The sequence below is a fragment of the Erythrolamprus reginae genome, chromosome 1, assembly GCF_031021105.1.
Source record: "Erythrolamprus reginae isolate rEryReg1 chromosome 1, rEryReg1.hap1, whole genome shotgun sequence".
NCBI classification, from domain to species: Eukaryota; Metazoa; Chordata; class Lepidosauria; order Squamata; family Dipsadidae; genus Erythrolamprus; species Erythrolamprus reginae.
In genome coordinates, this window is record NC_091950.1 from 411,713,656 (window position 1) to 411,732,123 (window position 18,468).

Below are 18,468 nucleotides of genomic sequence, written 5' to 3' on the forward strand. Positions count from 1 at the left end.
ACTCTTTCAGTAAAATAATATTTTCTCATGTTGCTTTTGATCTTTCCCCCAACTAACTTCAGATTGTGTCCCCTTGTTCTTGTGTTCACTTTCCTATTAAAAACACTTCCCTCCTGAAACTTATTTAACCTTAAAATGGGTTCAGATGGCACTTTGAGTGTTTAAAGTTGCCGACCTCTTGGTCTAGCGCAGTGGTCTTCAAAACTTGGCAACTTTTAGACTTGTGGACTTCAACTCCCAGAATTCTCCAGCCAGCATAGCTGGCTGGAGAATTCTGGAAGTTGAAGTGCATAAGTCTAAAAGCTGTTAAGTTTGAGGACCTCTGGTCTAGCGTATCTCAATAACAAGCCACAAATTGTGGATTCTTGAAAATTCTCTTGTGATTTCACAATAGGTAGAACTACCGTGTTTCCCCGAAAATAAGACACTGTCTTATATTAATTTTTGCTCCAAAGGTTGTGCTACGTCTTATTTTCGGGGGGTGCCTTATATTTCTCAAATAAGACAAATTCACAGGCAGAAAAGCTGACACCCCCAAAGAAAGTGTACCGTATGGTACACTGATTATGGTACGGTACCTGTCAGTATGGCACCCACCCACACAAACGACGGCACTTATATGGTACAACAGTATACTCCCGCTATTGCAGCTTCCGGCCACCAGAGGAGCTACAGTCTACGCACTGTAGTGGAGACTGTAATGGCGGTGAGACAGCAGCAGACTGTGTCTGCTGTACTGGACGGTACAAAGCGATGGAAGGGGCCAGCAGGGGACGCCACATTATTACGGTACCGCTATGAACAGCTTTGAATGGTACCGTATGTTTTTCCACCGTACTGTATGTAAACTTGACTACGCCTTATTTTCGGGGGGTGCCTTACATTAGCAAATTCTGCAAAACCTCTGACATGCCTTACTTTCGGGGTACATCTTATTTTCGGGGAAACAGGGTATGCACATTTAGTTATTTATTTATTCGATTTTTATGCCGCCCTTCTCCTTAGACTCAGGGCGGCTTACAACATGTTAGCAATAGCAGTTTTGAACAGAGCCAGCCTATTGCCCCCACAATCCGGGTCCTCATTTTACCCACCTCGGAAGGATGGAAGGCTGAGTCAACCTTGAGCCGGTGATGAGATTTGAACCGCTGACCTTCAGATCTATAGTCAGCTTCAGTGGCCTGCAGTACAGCACTCTACCTGCTGCGCCACCCCGGCTCTTTTTTTGCTTATTAAAAGTATTTTCTTTCTCTCTCTTTCAGAAGAAAATGAAAAACATGAGAAACTCTGCCAGGAGCGTGAACAGGAACAGAAGAAGGCCAGCGTGCAAAGGTTCAACCACATCACCCAGCCGGAAGAATCCCGCAATGACCTCCAAGCCGGCCTTTTGTCTCCGCCCACTCCAGCTCCTCCTCCCCCTCCTCTCCCGCCCTCCCTGGCAGCTCCCATTTCCGTCATCCCCATCCCGGTGGTCACCAGCCCTCCTCAGCCAGCCCCCCAGAGTACCTTGTCGCCCCCACTCATCCAGCGGCACTCACCTATGTTAAACATGGGTCTCAGCAAGGAGTCCCCGTTGATGGCCCCCGTCATCCAGAAGACTTCGGGGGCCCTTCTTCCGGACATCAAGGTCCCCACGCCCGCTTTGGCCAGCCCCAGCCAGCTGCCCCACTACGCCACCTCTGTCTTGGCTATTTCCCCACATCACATGGTCCAGCCGCCAATCAAACCCCAGCCCCCCGCCCACCAGCCCCTCCTCCCACATCACGTGCCTCCACCAATTAATGTGAAGGTGAACCCATCAGAAGAGGCCAAGCCCAGCGAGCAGAAGAAGAGACCTGGGGGGTGAGTAGGAGGGCCTGGGGTGTCTGTGTGTTTCAGTATGTGTAGTCCTCGACTTATGACTGCTCATTGAATGACTTATTTTTATTATTATTATTATTATTATTATTATTATTATTATTATTATTAATTGGATTTATATGCCGCCCCTCTCCGAAAACTCGGGGCAGCTAACAGCAATCATAAACAGCGTACAATAATAATCCAATACTAAAAGCGAATTAAAACCCCTTAATATAAAAAACCGAACATACACACAAACATACCATGCATACAATCTTAATTCCCCCTTGCCTGGCGGCAGAGGTGGGTTTTAAGTAGCTTACGAAAGGCAAGGAGGGTGGGGGCAATTCTAATCTCGGGGGGGGGGGGGGAGTTGGTTCCAGAGGGCCGGGACCGCCACAGAGAAGGCTCTTCCCCTGGGTCCCGCCAAGCGGCATTGTTTAGTTGACGGGACCCGGAGAAGGCCCACTCTGTGGGACCTAACTGGTCGCTGGGATTCGTGCCGCAGAAGGCGGTCCCTGAGGTAATCTGGTCCAGTGCCATGAAGGGCTTTATAGGTCATAACCAACACTTTGAATTATGACCGGAAACTGATCGGCAAAAAATGCAGACTGCGGAGTGTTGGTGTAACATGGGCATATTTGGGAAAGCCCGTGATTGCTCTCGAAGCTGCATTCTGCACAATCTGAAGTTTCCGAACACTTTTCAAAGGTAGCCCCATGTAGAGAGCGTTACAGTAGTCGAGCCTCGAGGTGATGAGGGCATGAGTGACTGTGAGCAGTGACTCCTGGTCCAAATAGGGTCATAACTGGTGCACCAGGTGAACCTGGGCGAACGCCCCCCTCGCCACAGCTGAAAGATGTTTCTCTAATGTGAGCTGTGGATCGAGGAGGACGCCCAAGTTGCGGACCCTCTCTGAGGGGGTCAATGATTCTCCCCCCAGGGTAATGGACGGACAGATGGAATTGTCCTTGGGAGGCAAGACCCACAGCCATTCCGTCTTGTCTGAGTTGAGTTAATGCGATTTATGACCTGCACTTGCATTGTGACAGCTGTAGCACCGTCCCAAAAGCCATCATCCCTGGATTTCATTACCAATTACAATATCCATGATCTCAATTTACATCTTTTGTTTTATTAATTAATTAATTAATTAATTATTAATTGGACTTTTATGCCGCCCTTCTTCGAGGATTCAGGACGGCTTACAGCATATAATGAAACAATATATAATGTCCTAAATCCAATTAATTTAAATTAATAGTCTAAAAAAACATTAAAAAAGCACCCATTTCCATTCAGTCAACTTACCCACAACACATTCATTGGCCAGGGGCATAGTTCCCTCTAAGCTGAGCAGTGAGCAATCGCTCACTTAAAAATCATCATCAACTCAGAGTTTTCCAAACCTGCCCAGAAGCCGAGAGGGAAAGAGTGAGAGGGAAGGAGAGAGAGAGGAAGAGAGGAAGAGAGAGAAACAGATAGAAAAAAGAGAGGAAGGAAAAGAGGGAAAGAGTGAGAGGGAAGGAGAGAGAGAGGAAGAGAGGAAGAGAGAGAAACAGATAGAAAAAAGAGAGGAAGGAAAAGAGAAAGAAAAAGAATGGGAGTAAGGAAGAGAGAAAGAAAATCAAAATCTAGTTTGAAACTAGCTCAACTATTTAAGTGGCATTTTGATATTGATAGAGTTGCCCTATTATGAGCTCACTGTTATAGACACACAGTACAGTATTTTATTTTGAAATTCTCCGAGGCAAAACAGGGTGGGTTTTTTATTTATTTATTTATTTGTTTGTTTGTTTGTTTATTTATTTATTTATTATTTCTGTGCCGCCCAGTCTTGAAGGAACTGCCGCTCAGACACTATACTTTTCCGCCCACCCCAAAAAAAAATTAGAGGGAACACTGGCCAGGGGAATAGAGTCTAGTGGCCCCAAGCCTAGCGCATTAGTGAGTCTTGAGACTTGCGGAAGGCGAGAAGGGTGGGGGTAGTGCGAATCTCTGGGGAGACCTAATTCCAGAGGACCAGGGCCTCCACAGAGAAGGCTCTTCTCCTAGGCCCCGCCAAGCGACATTGTCTAGTTGACAGGACCTGGAGAAGGCCGACTCTGTGGGACCTGACCGGTCACTGGGACTCATGTGGCAGAAGGCACTCCCGCAAGTAATCTGGTCTGATGCTATGCAGGGCTTTGTGGGTCATAACCAAAACTTTGAATTGCTTCCAGAAACCAATTAGGGGTAGTGATTTCTGACAGTCTCGAAATGGGTGAACAGTGCGGTCAGAAGGTAGGAAAAGCAAGTTGAATGCTTGGCTGCATAGCTAGAGGTATAACAAGCAGGAAGAGGGAGATTGTGATCCCGCTGGATAGAGCGCTGGTGAGACCACATTTGGAATACTGTGTCCAGTTCTGGAGACCTCACCTACAAAAAGATATGGATAAAATTGAACGGGTCCAAAGACGGGCTACAAGAATGGTGGAAGGTCTTAAGCATAAAATGGGGGAAATGCCTGCGTCAACATTAATTTGAGAAGCAGCTATGATCCTGCCATGGGATGCTAGTACAGCATTTCTTTGGTGTTCTACACCAGTGTTTCCCAACCTTGGCAACTTGAAGATACCTGGACTTCAACTCCCAGAATTCCCCAGCCAGCATTTGTTGGCTGGGGAATTCTGGGAGTTGAAGTCCAAATATCTTCGAGTTGCCAAGGTTGGGAAACAGTGATCTAGTTGACGGGACTTGGAGAAGGCTGACTCTGTGGGACCTAACCAGTCGCGGGGATCCATAGGGCAGAAGGCGGTCCCACAGGTAATCTTGTCCAATTAGTGGCAGGCAAACGCACGCAGCTTCATTTTTGTGAGCAGTAGGCCTGCCACTTGTACAAATGGAGCTGTGCACACGTGCACGCTTGCTACATGCGCAAGTGGAGCTACAAAAAGATTTGATAAAAGTGAATGGGTCCAAAGATGGGCTACAAAAATGGTGGGGGGACTTAAGCATAAAACGTATCAGGAAAGACCTTATTAACTTAGTCTGGAGGACAGAAAGGAGAGGGGGGACGTGATCAAAACATTTAAATATGTTAAAGGGTTAAATAAGGTTCAGGAGGGAAGTGTTTTTAATAGGAAAGTGAACACAAGAACAAGGGGGCACAGTCTGAGGTTAGTTGGGGGAAAGATCAAAGGCAACATGAGAAAATATTATTTTACTGAAAGAGTAGTAGATCCTTGGAACAAACTTCCAGCAGACGTGGTTGGTAAATCCACAGTAACTGAATTTAAACATGCCTGGGATAAACATATGTCCGTTGTAAGATAAAATACAGGAAATAGTATAAGGGCAGACTAGATGGACCATGTGGTCTTTTTCTCCCATCAATCTTCTATGTTTCTATGTTACACACATGCACCCTTGCACGCTGCTTCCGTGACCCGGTTCATAACAGGCTACAGCCCAATAGTGGGCTGCGGCCTGCAAACCTCTGAGCTAAAGTAACAGTTAATGGCAAATGTAATCTGTACATCTGATTCCCTCCAGAATTCCTGAGAAGTTCCATTTTGCTTGATTGTTTCCCTCTGGTTCCTAAAATAGTCTCGCATTGTGTGATCACGATGACATATTTCTAGTGTCCTGGATTTTCCTTGTCAGGAACAGAGGCTGCAAGGGCTGTGCGTTTCCCTCAGCAGGGTGTCTGCAAACGACAGATGCATTTGTTACCAGGGCAACAAGGATGTGGCGATCGGTGCGCCATGCACATCTTGCGTGTCTGTGATGTGGGACTGGGTGTATTTGGCTCGATGAGCAGTTAAGAGTCTGGAATCTTTCTGAATTGCTTCAAGACAAATGAAGGGAGAAAATACAGGTAGCCCTTGACTTGAAACCATTTGTTAGTGACCACTTGAAATTAACAATAGCACCGAAAAATGTGACATATTGTATTTTGGGGAGTATAAGATTCACCTTAGTTTTGGACGATGAAAACAGGAAAAAAACAAATCTGTCTCCCAGAAATTTGCCAACCAGCACAGATGATATACAGTGTTCCCTCAACTTTCGCAGGGGATGCGTTCCGAGACCGCCCGCGAAAGTCGAATTTCCACGAAGTAGAGATGCAGAAGTAAATACACTTATTTTTGGCTATGAACAGTATCACAAGCCTTCCCATAACACTTTAAACCCCTAAATTACAATTTCCCATTCCCTTAGCAACCATTTAGATCATTACTCACCATGTTTATTTATTAAAGTTTATTAAAAAAAATTATTAAAGGCAGACGAAAGTTTGGCGATGACACATGACGTCATCGGGCGGGAAAAACTGTGGTATAGGGAAAAAATCCACGAAGTATTTTTTAATTAATATTTTTTAAAAACCGTGGTATAGACTTTTCACGAAGTTTGAAGCCGCAAAAATCGAGGGAACACTGTATACCAGTGATGGCAAACCTATGGCACGGGTGCCACAGGTGGCACACGGAGCCATATCTGCTGGCACATGAGCCATTGCTCTAGCTCAGCTCTAACATGCATGTGTGTGCCAGTCAGCTAATTTTTGGCTCACACAGAGACTGGGAGGGCTTTTTTGGCTTTCTGAGAGTCTCCAGGGGGATGGGGGAGAACATTTGTACCCACCACCCCCCGGCTCCAGAGAAGCCTTTGGAATCTGGGGCGGGCGAAACATGATCCTACAGGGCCCGCCAGAAGTTGGGGAACAGACTGTTTCTGACCTCCAGAGGGAAGCTGTTTTCGCCCTCCCAAGGCATTGAATTATGGGTTTGGGAAATCGATGATTCGGGAAATAAAAGGGAATTTATGAAAAAAACAGAATAAATCAGGGGGACCACTGTGTTAAAATGAAAATGGAAAATGTACTTAACAAATGTCTCACTTAATAGCATAAATGTTGGACTCATAGGGTGTCCAGCAAACCTGGAAAACAGAGAAATCAGGAAAATATCAGGGAATTTGTCAAGGAATTCATGAAAAAAACAGAATAAATCAGGGGGGAAAAACCAAACTGTATTTAAAAGTCAGGAAAAAAAATCATATAAAAAAATGGATCGTGCTGCCTGGCAGAGTCAAGCAAAAATGAGCATATCTGTGGCAACAACTTTCTTCCTCAGCTACCGATATTTCTCCACGGCTTAGCCGTTTGGTATGACATCATCTACGGCCGCACCTTAACTAGATCGCAAGTTACAGGGAAATACCAGGGAATTTCAAAATGCTTTCCCCTAGACACCCTGTGTTGTAACTTCGGTCACTAAATGAACTGTTGTAAATTGAGGACTTCACTTAACTGTGGCAAAAGAGTCATAAAATGGGGCACAGGCTATGGGTGCTCCATCACTAGAGGCTTTCAAAAAGAGTGAAGAAAGTACACCCCAAAAAGGCAGTGCCAGGAACCACTAAAACAATGCAAAAAACCTAAAACAGCCATATACCTTTTTTTAAAAAGTAAATGCTGAAGCAAACACTGTAGCTGAGAGGGAAACTAAGAGGAACTGCTCAGCTAATTGAAAGCCAGAGTGTGCTGCCAAAAGCCAGTAATTCTTCCAACTCTATTCTACGTTCTCTAAGGCAGTGTTTTTCAACCAGTGTGCCGCGGCATGGTCAGGTGTGCCGCGAAGCTCAGCAAGAGAGAGAAAGATAGAGAGAAAGCAAGAGAGACAGAGAGAAAGCAAGAGAGAAAGAGAAAGAGAGAGAAAGAAAGAAAGAGAGAGAAAGATAGGCAGGGAAGGAGGGAGAGATAGAAAGAGCAAAAAAGAGAGGAAGGAAGGAAGAGAGAAAGGAAGAGGGATGGAGAGAGAGAGGAAGGAAGGAAGAGAGAGAAAGAGGGATAGAAATAGAGTGAAAGGGAGGAAGAGAGAGAGAGAGAGAGAGAAAAATTTTGTCCAAACTTTTTTAAGCCCCCCCACTCCACCCCGCTCAATGTGCCCCATGAATTTGTATATGTAAAAAATGTGCCGCAACTCAAAAAAGGTTGAAAATCACTGCTCTAAGGTCTTAAATTGGCTGATTCATAGCAGAATCAATACAAGCTGGTTGGACCACACATGCATAAAATTCACGGCCTATATGATCACCCCAAACCCCCAACACTTTACCCTTAGATTATCTACGGTTTACCTATCCAGATTCTTAAGAGGTCAGTAAGGGGCGAGTACAAGTGCACTAGAGTGCCTTCGGTCCCGTCCTATTGCTCTCCTATATCTCCTATACCTTTCTTCTATTCCTATATCTCTTCTTCTATTCTTTCATTGATATGTTCAAGTACTATATCTTCTTTTCTATTCTTTCTTAGATATACTTTACTATGAGTATCTTCATCATGTATTTTACTATGTATATAGATATATACCCACTAAAACCCTCATTGTGTATTGGACAAAATAAATAAATAAATAAAATAAATAAAAAGTTGCATCATTGTCCCCTCCGGTATCTTTTCCCCCAGGGAGAAACAAGAAGTAGTCAACACTGCAGCAGGTATAAAAGGTCTTGGGAAACTCCAGGCAGTATCAGCTGGTCACAGAAGTGTTACTTAATACTCTTAATAATGAAAACATGTAATCTGGTCCTTATTGAAGGGAAGAGGTTAATCCTATTCCTAGATGGGTGATTGATGGGTTTCCCTGCCCTAATCCTGTCAGTTTATGTTGTTTATTGACTTGATTCAGCTTGTATGGCTCCATTCCAGCTGCATCTGTTAAGTGGAGTTATTAACTTTTAACCGGTTCTCCGAGCTGCACAAACACTTTACTAATGGTTTGGGCGAACCGTTGAGAACCAATTGAATCTCACTCATTTAATAGTCATTTTGCTTAGCAATGGAAATGTTGAGCTCAATTATGGTCATAAGTCGAGGATTTACAGGTATACCTCATCCCTCCTTATGCAATAAAATACATTTTTCCCACAACACCTCGCAAGAGTGTGAAAATTAAGATGCTTTCTCTTCCAGAAATATTCCTAACTTTATAACTTGGCTGCTTGGCAATGACCTTCCTTTTTCTGATATTTCCCCCTATTTCTTCCTGTATTTTAGGGTTGGCACCCGAGAAGTACATAATAAATTGGAGAAGAACAGGTATGTACCTTTTAAAATTCAAAAAATGGTCATCTTTCCATATAACACTGGAAAAAGTTTTGAATTTTCTAATGTACTTGTTTTCTCTTAGCAAAGATTCCTGAAACTTATCAGTTGTACTTTGCAAATATAGCTAGGAAAAAAAAACCTGTTCCGTTAAGGCACCACGTCAAACCATGGTTTGTATTAACCTTCGTTTGCGTTTCTCAAAGTCAGTATCAAACCAAGCAAGGAAGCTGCTTATTGGTTTCTTTACCGCATATCTCTACAATTTTTTGCAAACAGTAGCTGTAGGGGTTTTTTGCCTATTGAATGCTATATCAAATCATGGTATGTGCAAACTATAAGTTAGATGTCCTCTTCAAATGCTTTTTGAGCTTTTTTTTTTAAAAAAAAATTGGTTTGGCTTATAATTTATTTATTATAATTATTTAAAAGAAAAGACAAAACATGTACAATGTATTTACAAATGTAAGTTACAATATATAAACTAAAACATACAAAACAGCAACGAAAAAATTTAAAAATTTTAAAAAAGGAAAAGAAAAAGAAAAAAACATCAAAAAACAACAAACAAACAGTTTAAAAAAGAGAGAAATATCCTATTTCTCTCTTAACTATTTTGTTCTTACTTCAGCCGCTGCGAGTCTTCGGAGAGGGGCAGCATACAAATCTAGTTAATAATAATAATAATAATAATAATAATCATCATCATCATCATCATCATCATCATCATCATCATCATCATCTTATGCATTTATTCATATCATTTAATGTATTTCCATCTCATATTTGTTGTTTTGTAATTTTAATATTACAATTATTAATATTAAATAGTTAATACTGTGGTTAATTCACTTGCAGACATTTCATTACCCTACTTAGGTCAGTGTTTTTCAACCAGTGTGCCGTGGCACACTAGTGTGCCGCGAGACATGGTCAGGTGTGCCGCGAAGAAGGAAACTCAGGTTCTGGTCTCACAACTTTTTGCTGAGAGAGAGAGAAAGAGAAAGCAAGAAAGAGAGAGAGAGAAAGCAAGAGAGAGAGAGAAAGCAAGAGAGAGAATGAAAAGAGAAAGAGAAAAAGCAAGAGAGAGAAAGAGAGAAAGAAAGCAAGAGAGAGAGAGAGAAAAGGAGAGGAAGGGAGAGAGACAGAGAAATGAGCAAAAATGGGAGGAAAAAAGAGAAATGAGCAAAAATGATTGAGACAGAGAATGAGAGGAAAGAGAGAGAAACAAAAGAGAGAGAGAAGGGACTCTTGATTTAAATCATATGATAAAAAGCACCCAAAGAATAAGAGAGAGAAAAAACCCGGCCCTCACCTGTTTTTGGAAATGGTTCAAGAGTGTGTACACACACACACACACACACACACACACACACACACATACACACAAGGGTGAGGAGGAGACAGGGATGTAAAAAGAGAGGAGAGTGTCTTAGGGTGTCATTTTGTGTCATTTTGGTTGGTGGTGTGCGCCAGGATTTTTGTAAATGTAAAAAATGTGCCGCGGCTCAAAAAAGGTTGAAAATCACTGACTTAGGTAACATCATCAGGGCTAGTCCTGGTAGTAACCCTGATGATGTTACCTAGTTAGGGTAATGGAACATTTCCAAGAAAACAAGCAAGCTCAGACCCCTTAATTCAACCCTGAGCTACTAATATTCTCCCTTTATGTTTCCAATTTCCAAGATGACGGTTATACTGATGAGTTTACATAGCCTGGTAATGAAACGTCTGCAGAAAACCAATCAAGTTAAGAAAAAACAAAGAACCTTACAGTTGAACCCCTTAGTGAATATATTCCATGCAAATTCCTATATTGGATCATAGCAATGCTGACCCATTTTTTTCTCTTCTGTATGTTTTGGCTCTTTTTCATTTAGACACCTTCTCATTCCGTATCTTATTTATTTATTTATTTATTAAATTTGTATGCAGCCCCTCTCCGTAGACTCGGGGCGGCTCACAGCAATAGTACAAAACAATGTAAAATACAAATCTAATATTTAAAAAACTAAAAACCCATAATTTAAAAAACATACACACAACATACCCTACATAAACTATATAGGCCCGGGGAAGATGTCTCAATTCCCCCATGCCTGACGGCAGAGATGGGTCTTAAAAAGTTTACGAAAGGCAAGGAGGGTGGGGGCAATCCTAATCTCTGGGAGGAGCTGGTTCCAGAGGGTTGGGGCTGCCACAGAGAAGGCTCTTCCTCTGGGTCCCGCCAGACGACATTGTTTAGTCGACGGGACCCGGAGAAGGCCAACTCTGTGGGACCTAACTGGTCGCTGGGATTTGTGCGGCAGAAGGCGGTCCTGGAGATATTCTGGTCCGGTGTCGTGAAGGGCTTTATAGGTCATAACCAACACTTTCAATTGTGACCGGAAACTGATCGGCAACCAATGCAGACTGCGGAGTGTTGGTGACACGTGGTCATACCTGGGGAAGCCCATGATTGCTCTCGTAGCTGCATTCTGCACGATCTGAATTTTCCTAACACTTTTCAAAGGTAGCCCCATGTAGAGAGCATTACAGTAGTCGAACCTCGAGGTGATGAGTGCATGAGTGACTGTGAGCAGTGACTCCCGGTCTTAACTTTGATTTGTTATCAGTTGCATTTTGTCCCTTGCCTGCCATGAACACATCCCCCCCCCTCTTGCTCTGATTTGCCCCTTTTCGAGATCATCCCTGCATATCCAAAACAACCGCTAACATTTTAAGAAACTCGACTGAGTAATTTCTAAGGTAGATGAGGCAGCTGACCTATGCAAATGACTACAGGTTGGGTAGCCTGCAAAATATTTTGCATCCGCCCAGGATCACTTCAAAATGAGACAGGTGGCAAATAAATTTAATAAATAAATAAATCCTTTTTATGTTAGGCCACAGAGGAGATGCAAGTTGACTTTGTACTCCTGCAAGGCAGTGCAAAAGGTCAAGTTTACAGGTGTGTGTGTGTGAGGCTTTTATTTGTTCTGCCACCACACCTCCACTGGCTTTATTCAGATGCCTCTGAGCCTTCTCTGTGGCGGCCCCGGCCCTCTGAAACCAACTCCTCCCGGAGATTAGAACTGCCCCCACCCTCCCTGTCTTTCGTAAACTACTCAAGACTCATTTATACCGCCAGGCATGGGGGAGTTGAGACACCTTTCCCCCAGGCTTTTTTATACTTTGTTTTATGTTTGGTATGAATGTGCTGTTTGGTTTTTTAAATAATGATAGGGTTTTATATGTTTTTTAATATTAGATTTGTTCTACTACTATATTGTTTTTATTATTGTTGTGAGCCACCCCGAGTCTTCGGAGAGGGGCAGCATACAAATCTAATAAACAAACAAACAAACAAACAAACAAACAAACAAACAAACAGACAGACAGTTGTGTAAGTTAGCTTCAACAGTCCTGAGCATTGCAACAATTTAAATCATTAGATCTGCGTTTAGTCACCTTAAGAAGCATCTGGTGCCTCCTACAAACAACATTAAAAAAAAATCAAAGTGCATGTGACATCATCAACATCATTAGACTATTCAGTTTTACAGAAGAATTTCATGCAAGTTAACTACCATTCGGAGTATAAGATGCACCTAAAAAGAGGGTGGAAATGTCGATGCATCTTATATGCCAAATACAGCCATTTTTGTCCTCCTAAAGCCCCACTTCCACATTCCATTTTTGCAAAAAATGAGCCTGTTTTTTTCAAAAATGGGGTGCGCAGAGGATTTGGGAGGCCCGCAGAGTGCTTCTTGGGGCTTGGGGAATGCAAAAACATCCTCGTTTTTGCAAAAAACAGGCAATTTTTTGCAAAAACGAGGGCATTTTGGCCTTCCTCCAGCACCCAGGAGCACTCTGTAGGCTTCCCAAACCCTCTGCACGCCCTGTTTTTCGCAAAAACGGATGAAAAACAGGTCCATTTTTGCAAAAAAACGGGGTGCACAGACGGTTTCGGAGGCCTGCAGAGTGCTCCTGGAGGCAAGGGAGGGCAATTTTTTTTCCTTACGTCTTTGAAATCTTGCTATGTCTTGTAGACCTGCACGTCTTATAGTCAGAAAAATAGGGTATATTCACATGAAATATTGTAAAAAAAAATTAAAGCAATTTAAAAAAAATTTTTTTTTAATCATTTTGAGATGTTCACCGATATTTTTCAACCTTGTCTGCTTGAAGATGTGTATGGACTTCAACTCCCAGAATTCCCTAGCCAGCAAGAACTCCCAGCTAGGGAATTCTGGGAGTTGAAGTCCCACACACATCTTCAAGCAGACAAGTTTGAGAAACACTGCATTAAGGGAACTGAAGGGGCTGTGTTGTTGACCCTAATTTAACCCTCACGCCCAATGGTTTCCTCATTTCATGCCAATCGGCACATCACATTGATTAAAACTTCAGATCGTGCAGAATGCAGCTGCGAGAGCAATCATGGGCTTTCCCAAATATGCCCATGTTACACCAACACTCCGCAGTCTGCATTGGTTGCCGATCAGTTTCCGGTCACAATTCAAAGTGTTGGTTATGACCTATAAAGCCCTTCATGGCACCGGACCAGATTATCTCAGGGACCGCCTTCTGCTGCACGAATCCCAGCGACCAGTTAGGTCCCACAGAGTGGGTCTTCTCTGGGTCCCGTCAACTAAACAATGTCGCTTGGTGGGACCCAGGGGAAGAGCCTTCTCTGTGGCGGCCCTGGCCCTCTGGAACCAACTTCCCCCAGAGATTAGAATTGCCCCCACCCTCCTTGCCTTTCGTAAGCTGCTTAAAACCCACCTCTGCCGCCAGGCATGGGGGAATTGAGATACTCTTTCCCCCTAGGCCTTTACAATTTTATGCATGGTATATCTGTATGTATGTTTGGTTTTTATATAATGGGTTTTTAACTGTTTTTAGTATTGGATTATTATTATATGCTGTTTTATTACTGTTGTTAGCCGCCCCGAGTCTGTTTTTAATAGGAAAGTGAACACAAGAACAAGGGGACACAATCTGAAGTTAGTTGGGGGAAAGATCAAAAGCAACGTGAGAAAATATTATGTCACTGAAAGAGTAGTAGATCCTTGGAACAAACTTCCAGCAGACGTGGTTGGTAAATCCACAGTAACTGAATTTAAACATGCCTGGGATAAACATACAGTGTTCCCCTCGATTTTCGCGGGTTCGAACTTCGCGAAACGGCTATATTAATTAAAAAATATTTTGCGGTTTCCCCCCCCTATACCACGGTTTTTCCTGCCCGATGACGTCATATGTCATCGCCAAACTTTCATCCGCCTTTAATAAATATTTTTTTAAATAAACTTTAATAAATAAACATGATGAGTAATAATCTAAATGGTTGCTAAGGGAATAGGAAATTGTAATTTAGAGGTTTAAAGTGTTAATGAAAGGCTTGTGACACTGTTCATAGCCAAAAATAGTGTATTTACTTCCGCATCTCTACTTCGCGGAAATTCGATTTTCGCGGGCGGTCCCAGAACGCATCCCCCGCGAAAATCGAAGGAACACTGTATATCCATTGTAAGATAAAATACAGGAAATAGTATAAGGGCAGACTAGATGGACCATGAGGTCTTTTTCTGCCGTCAGTCTTCTATGTTTCTATGCAGAGAGGGGCGGCATACAAATCCAATCAATCAATCAACAAACAAACAAACAAATAAATAAATAAAACCAAGATCAAGCTCATTCTGCAGACTGACTAAATTTGGGCTTTTGTTTCTATACAGACGTGCCCACTTGAAAGAATGTTTTGAGACCCTCAAGAGAAACATCCCCAATGTCGATGACAAGAAAACCTCAAACCTCAGCGTCCTAAGGAGTGCCTTGAGATATATCCAGGTAGGGTTTACAACATAGATTGTTTTGGGTTTTGTTTGTTTTTTGTACTCCGTTCTGAGGTGTGAAGAACACCATTGTGAGCACCAATTGTTGGTCTCGTCCAGACTGTTGTGTTGGACTTCTGTTGTGTTGACCTAGAATGATGGAAGCTGAAGTTGTGTGGATTGGGGAAAACCAGATAAATTTTGACCGTTCCTCCTGTTTGAAAAATGGAATTGGCTTCTGTAGCAAAGGATAATTGAAATTAACATGTCGTCTGCTTGGAGGGATTTTCCCAGTGTCTTTCTATTTCCTGGTAGGTGGAAAGTTCAGGAGAAGCAGACAAAGATTTCTTCTTGTATAACTAATTAAATCATAGTGTGTTGTCTGGCGCTGTAGGTTTTTGAGAACATTTTGAACAGGGGAAAAAAATGTCCTACATATAATAGGTTAATGTATATGACAAGAAGAATGTGATGGGGTGCATTCTAATTTGTGGACAATTGAGCCCAAAATTTCTGTTTTTTTAAAAAATATATTTTATTGGTTTTTTCAAAATAACAAATCTAACAAACAAAACAACATTTAGTGGAGCTACAGTTGCTCTGCTCATGGTAGAAGTCTTCATCATAATAATGAAAAAAAAAGAAAATTTGTCTATAAGTATTAGAACTGTATAAGATGGTAATTACTAGTATAAACATAAATTTCTTTTCTTTTTTTTTCTTCTCTTAAAACTTTTCTCTTTTTTTTACATATATCTTTATAAATTTTGATATAGATTTAGATTCATATATTAAAATTGACATTTTTATCCTATATAACCATATGTATCTTATAACCAAAATTTCTGTTGCTAAGCAAGGAAGTTGTCCTATTTTATGAAATTTCTTGCCACTGTTGTTAAGTGAATCACTACTATTGTTCAATTAGTGGCACAGTTGTTAAGCGAATCTGCTTTCCCCATTGACTTTGCTGGTCAGAAGGTTGTAAAAGGGGACCACATGACTGCAACAGGCATCATCAATACATGCCAGTTGCCCGGCATCTAAAGTTTGATCACATGACCATGGCAATGCTGCAATGATCATAACTGTGAAAAATGACCATAAGTTAGGGTTTTTTCCATGCCACTATAAACTTCGAACGGTCGCTAAATGAATGGTTGTAAGTCGAGAACTGCCTGTAATGATAGTAATCTTCCAGTACATGAAGAGATGTCGGTGGTAGAGTAGAAGTGTGTGGTTCATTTTCCTGATTCGGAAAATTCAATTCAATTCAATTCAATTTATTAGATTTGTATGCGGCCCTCTCCGAAGATTCGGGGCGGCTCACAACAACAATAAAAACAGTATAACAATGGAACAAATCTAATAATAAAATTACATTAAAAAACCCCAACAATTTAAAAACCATACAACACATACATATCAAACATAAAATATAAGAAAGCCTGGAGGAGATGTCTTAATTCCCCCATGCCTGGCGATATAGGTGGGTCTTGAGTGGGGCCATTCTAATCTCCGGGGGGAATTGATTCCAGAGGGCCGGGGCCGCCACAGAGAAGGCTCTTCCCCTGGGGCCCGCCAAACGACATTATTTGATCGACGGGACCCGGAGAAGGCCAACTCTGTGGGACCTTATCGGCCGCTGAGATTCGTGCGGTAGAAGGCGGGTCCGGAGGTAAAGAAATCAGTGGGTGGAAGCTTAAATGAGGAAGATCCAAACTGAAATGAAGGAGGAACTTTCCTGATTAGTACAGCTACAGGTAGCCCTCTTCTTACGACCATTCGTTTAGTGACCAAAGTTACAACAGTGCTGGAAAAGTGACTTGCAACCCGGTTTTTGCACTTTAAATCATTGCGGTGTCCCCCATGGGTCATGTAAATGCAATTCAGGTGCGTGGTGACTGTATTTACGATGGTGGCAGCATCCTGTGGCCGCGTTGTGGCCATTTGTGAACTTCCGACAAGCAAAGTCAATGGGGAAGCTGATTGGGAATTGTGTTGGCGATTGTGTTGCAACAAAAGAAAAGAATGTTGCAAAAAATGTCACGCCTTTCTTAACAACTGTACCGCTTAACAATGAATTTTCCGGTCACGATTGTGGTCGTACGTTGAGGACCACTTCTGTTAAGCAACAGAACTGCCTGCCTCTGGAAGTCATGGGTGCCCCATTATTGGAGGGTTTCAAGAAAAAATTGGACAACCATTTGATTGAGATGGTCCAAGGTTTTCTGCCTTAGGCAGGGTATTGCACTAGAATTGTGGTGGCAAAACTATGGCACGGGTGCCACAGGTGGCACGCGGATCCATATCAGAGGGCCTGTGGGGCGTTGCCTATGTCAGCTCCAGGTGCGCACGCGTGCAATAGCCATCTGATTTTCAGTCTTGGGGAAGGCTGGAGTGCAAAAAACTGCCTATTGTGCTTTGTCTATTGTGCTGTTTTTTGCACTCCAGGCCTTCAGGAAGCCTCCCTGAAGGCTCCAGAGTGCGAAAAACAGCACAAAGGGCAAACCGGAAGTCCGTTTCCCCAAACTTCCGGTTTGTCCGTTTGGCTGTTTTTCACCGTCTCAGGCTTTAGCGAGGCCTGCGCGCATGCGCGGGGACAGGGGGGAAATTGTGCGCAGCGGGCAGCGGGAGTAGGTGTGCATACACATACACATACACCCTTTTGGCACATGGACCGAAAAAGGTCCACCATCATTGGAGTAGAACAAGGGTTTCCAACCTTGGCAATTTTAAGACTTGTGGACTTCAACTCCCAGAATTCCTCAGCCAGCTTTGCTGCAGGTTGGATAACCATGCTGGCAGGCTAAGGGATTCTGGGAGTTGGAGTCTTTGCTGGCTGAGGGAAGCTTTTGCTGGCTGAGGAACTCTGGGAGTTGAAGTCCACAAATCTTAAAGTTGCCATGGTTGGAGACCCCTGAACTAGAAAATCTCCAAAGTTCCTTCCAACCCCATAATTCTGTGATACATGTAGAAGCCACGTAGGGGCATAACTGTGGATTAAACCAAAGGGTGTATGTAGACTGGCAGCTTTTTGATAATGGATCAGGAGCTTGGAGTGGGTACGGTGGCCTAGAGGTGGAGTTGTTGCCTCACAATCAGGAGGCTGTGAATTTGTTCCTAAGTAGCGGCAGATTATTATTATTATTATCGTTTCTTGGATTTGTATGCCGCCCCTCTCCGCAGACTTGGGGCGGCTAACAACAGTGGTAAAACAACATGAACAATCCAATTAATAAAAACAACTAAAAAACCCTTATCATAAAAAACCAAACATACACACAAACATACCATGCATAACTTGTAACAGCCTAGGGGGAAAGGATAACTTAACTCCCCCATGCCTGGCGACAAAGGTGGGTCTTAAGTAATATGCGAAAGACAAGGAGGGTGGGGGCCGTTCTAATCTCTGGGGGGAGTTGGTTCCAGAGGGCCGGGGCCGCCACAGAGAAGGCTCTTCCCCTGGGGCCCTCCAAACGACATTGTTTGGTCGACGGGACCCGGAGAAGGCCAACTCTGTGGGACCTTATCGGCCGCTGGGATTCGTGCGGTAGCATGCGGTTCCGGATTCTGGCCCAATGCCATGTAGGGCTTTAAAGGTCATTACCAATATTTCTCTCTTTGGACATGCTAAGAATATATCTGGTCTTCGGAGAGGGGCGGCATACAAATCAATCAAACAAACAAACAAACAAACTAATTAATTAATTA

General features: G+C 42.9%; 1 protein-coding gene across 1 annotated transcript in view; it reads left to right on the plus strand.

Annotated features, from left to right (window-relative positions):
- MNT (MAX network transcriptional repressor) overlaps positions 1–18,468 on the plus strand; it is a 131,171-nt gene that overhangs the window by 38,159 nt on the left and 74,544 nt on the right. The window contains exons 2-4 of the mRNA XM_070735239.1: positions 1,263–1,842; positions 8,888–8,929; positions 14,659–14,770. Of these exons, the coding sequence (XP_070591340.1) occupies positions 1,263–1,842; positions 8,888–8,929; positions 14,659–14,770 (734 nt within the window). The remainder of the gene's footprint in view (positions 1–1,262; positions 1,843–8,887; positions 8,930–14,658; positions 14,771–18,468) is intronic.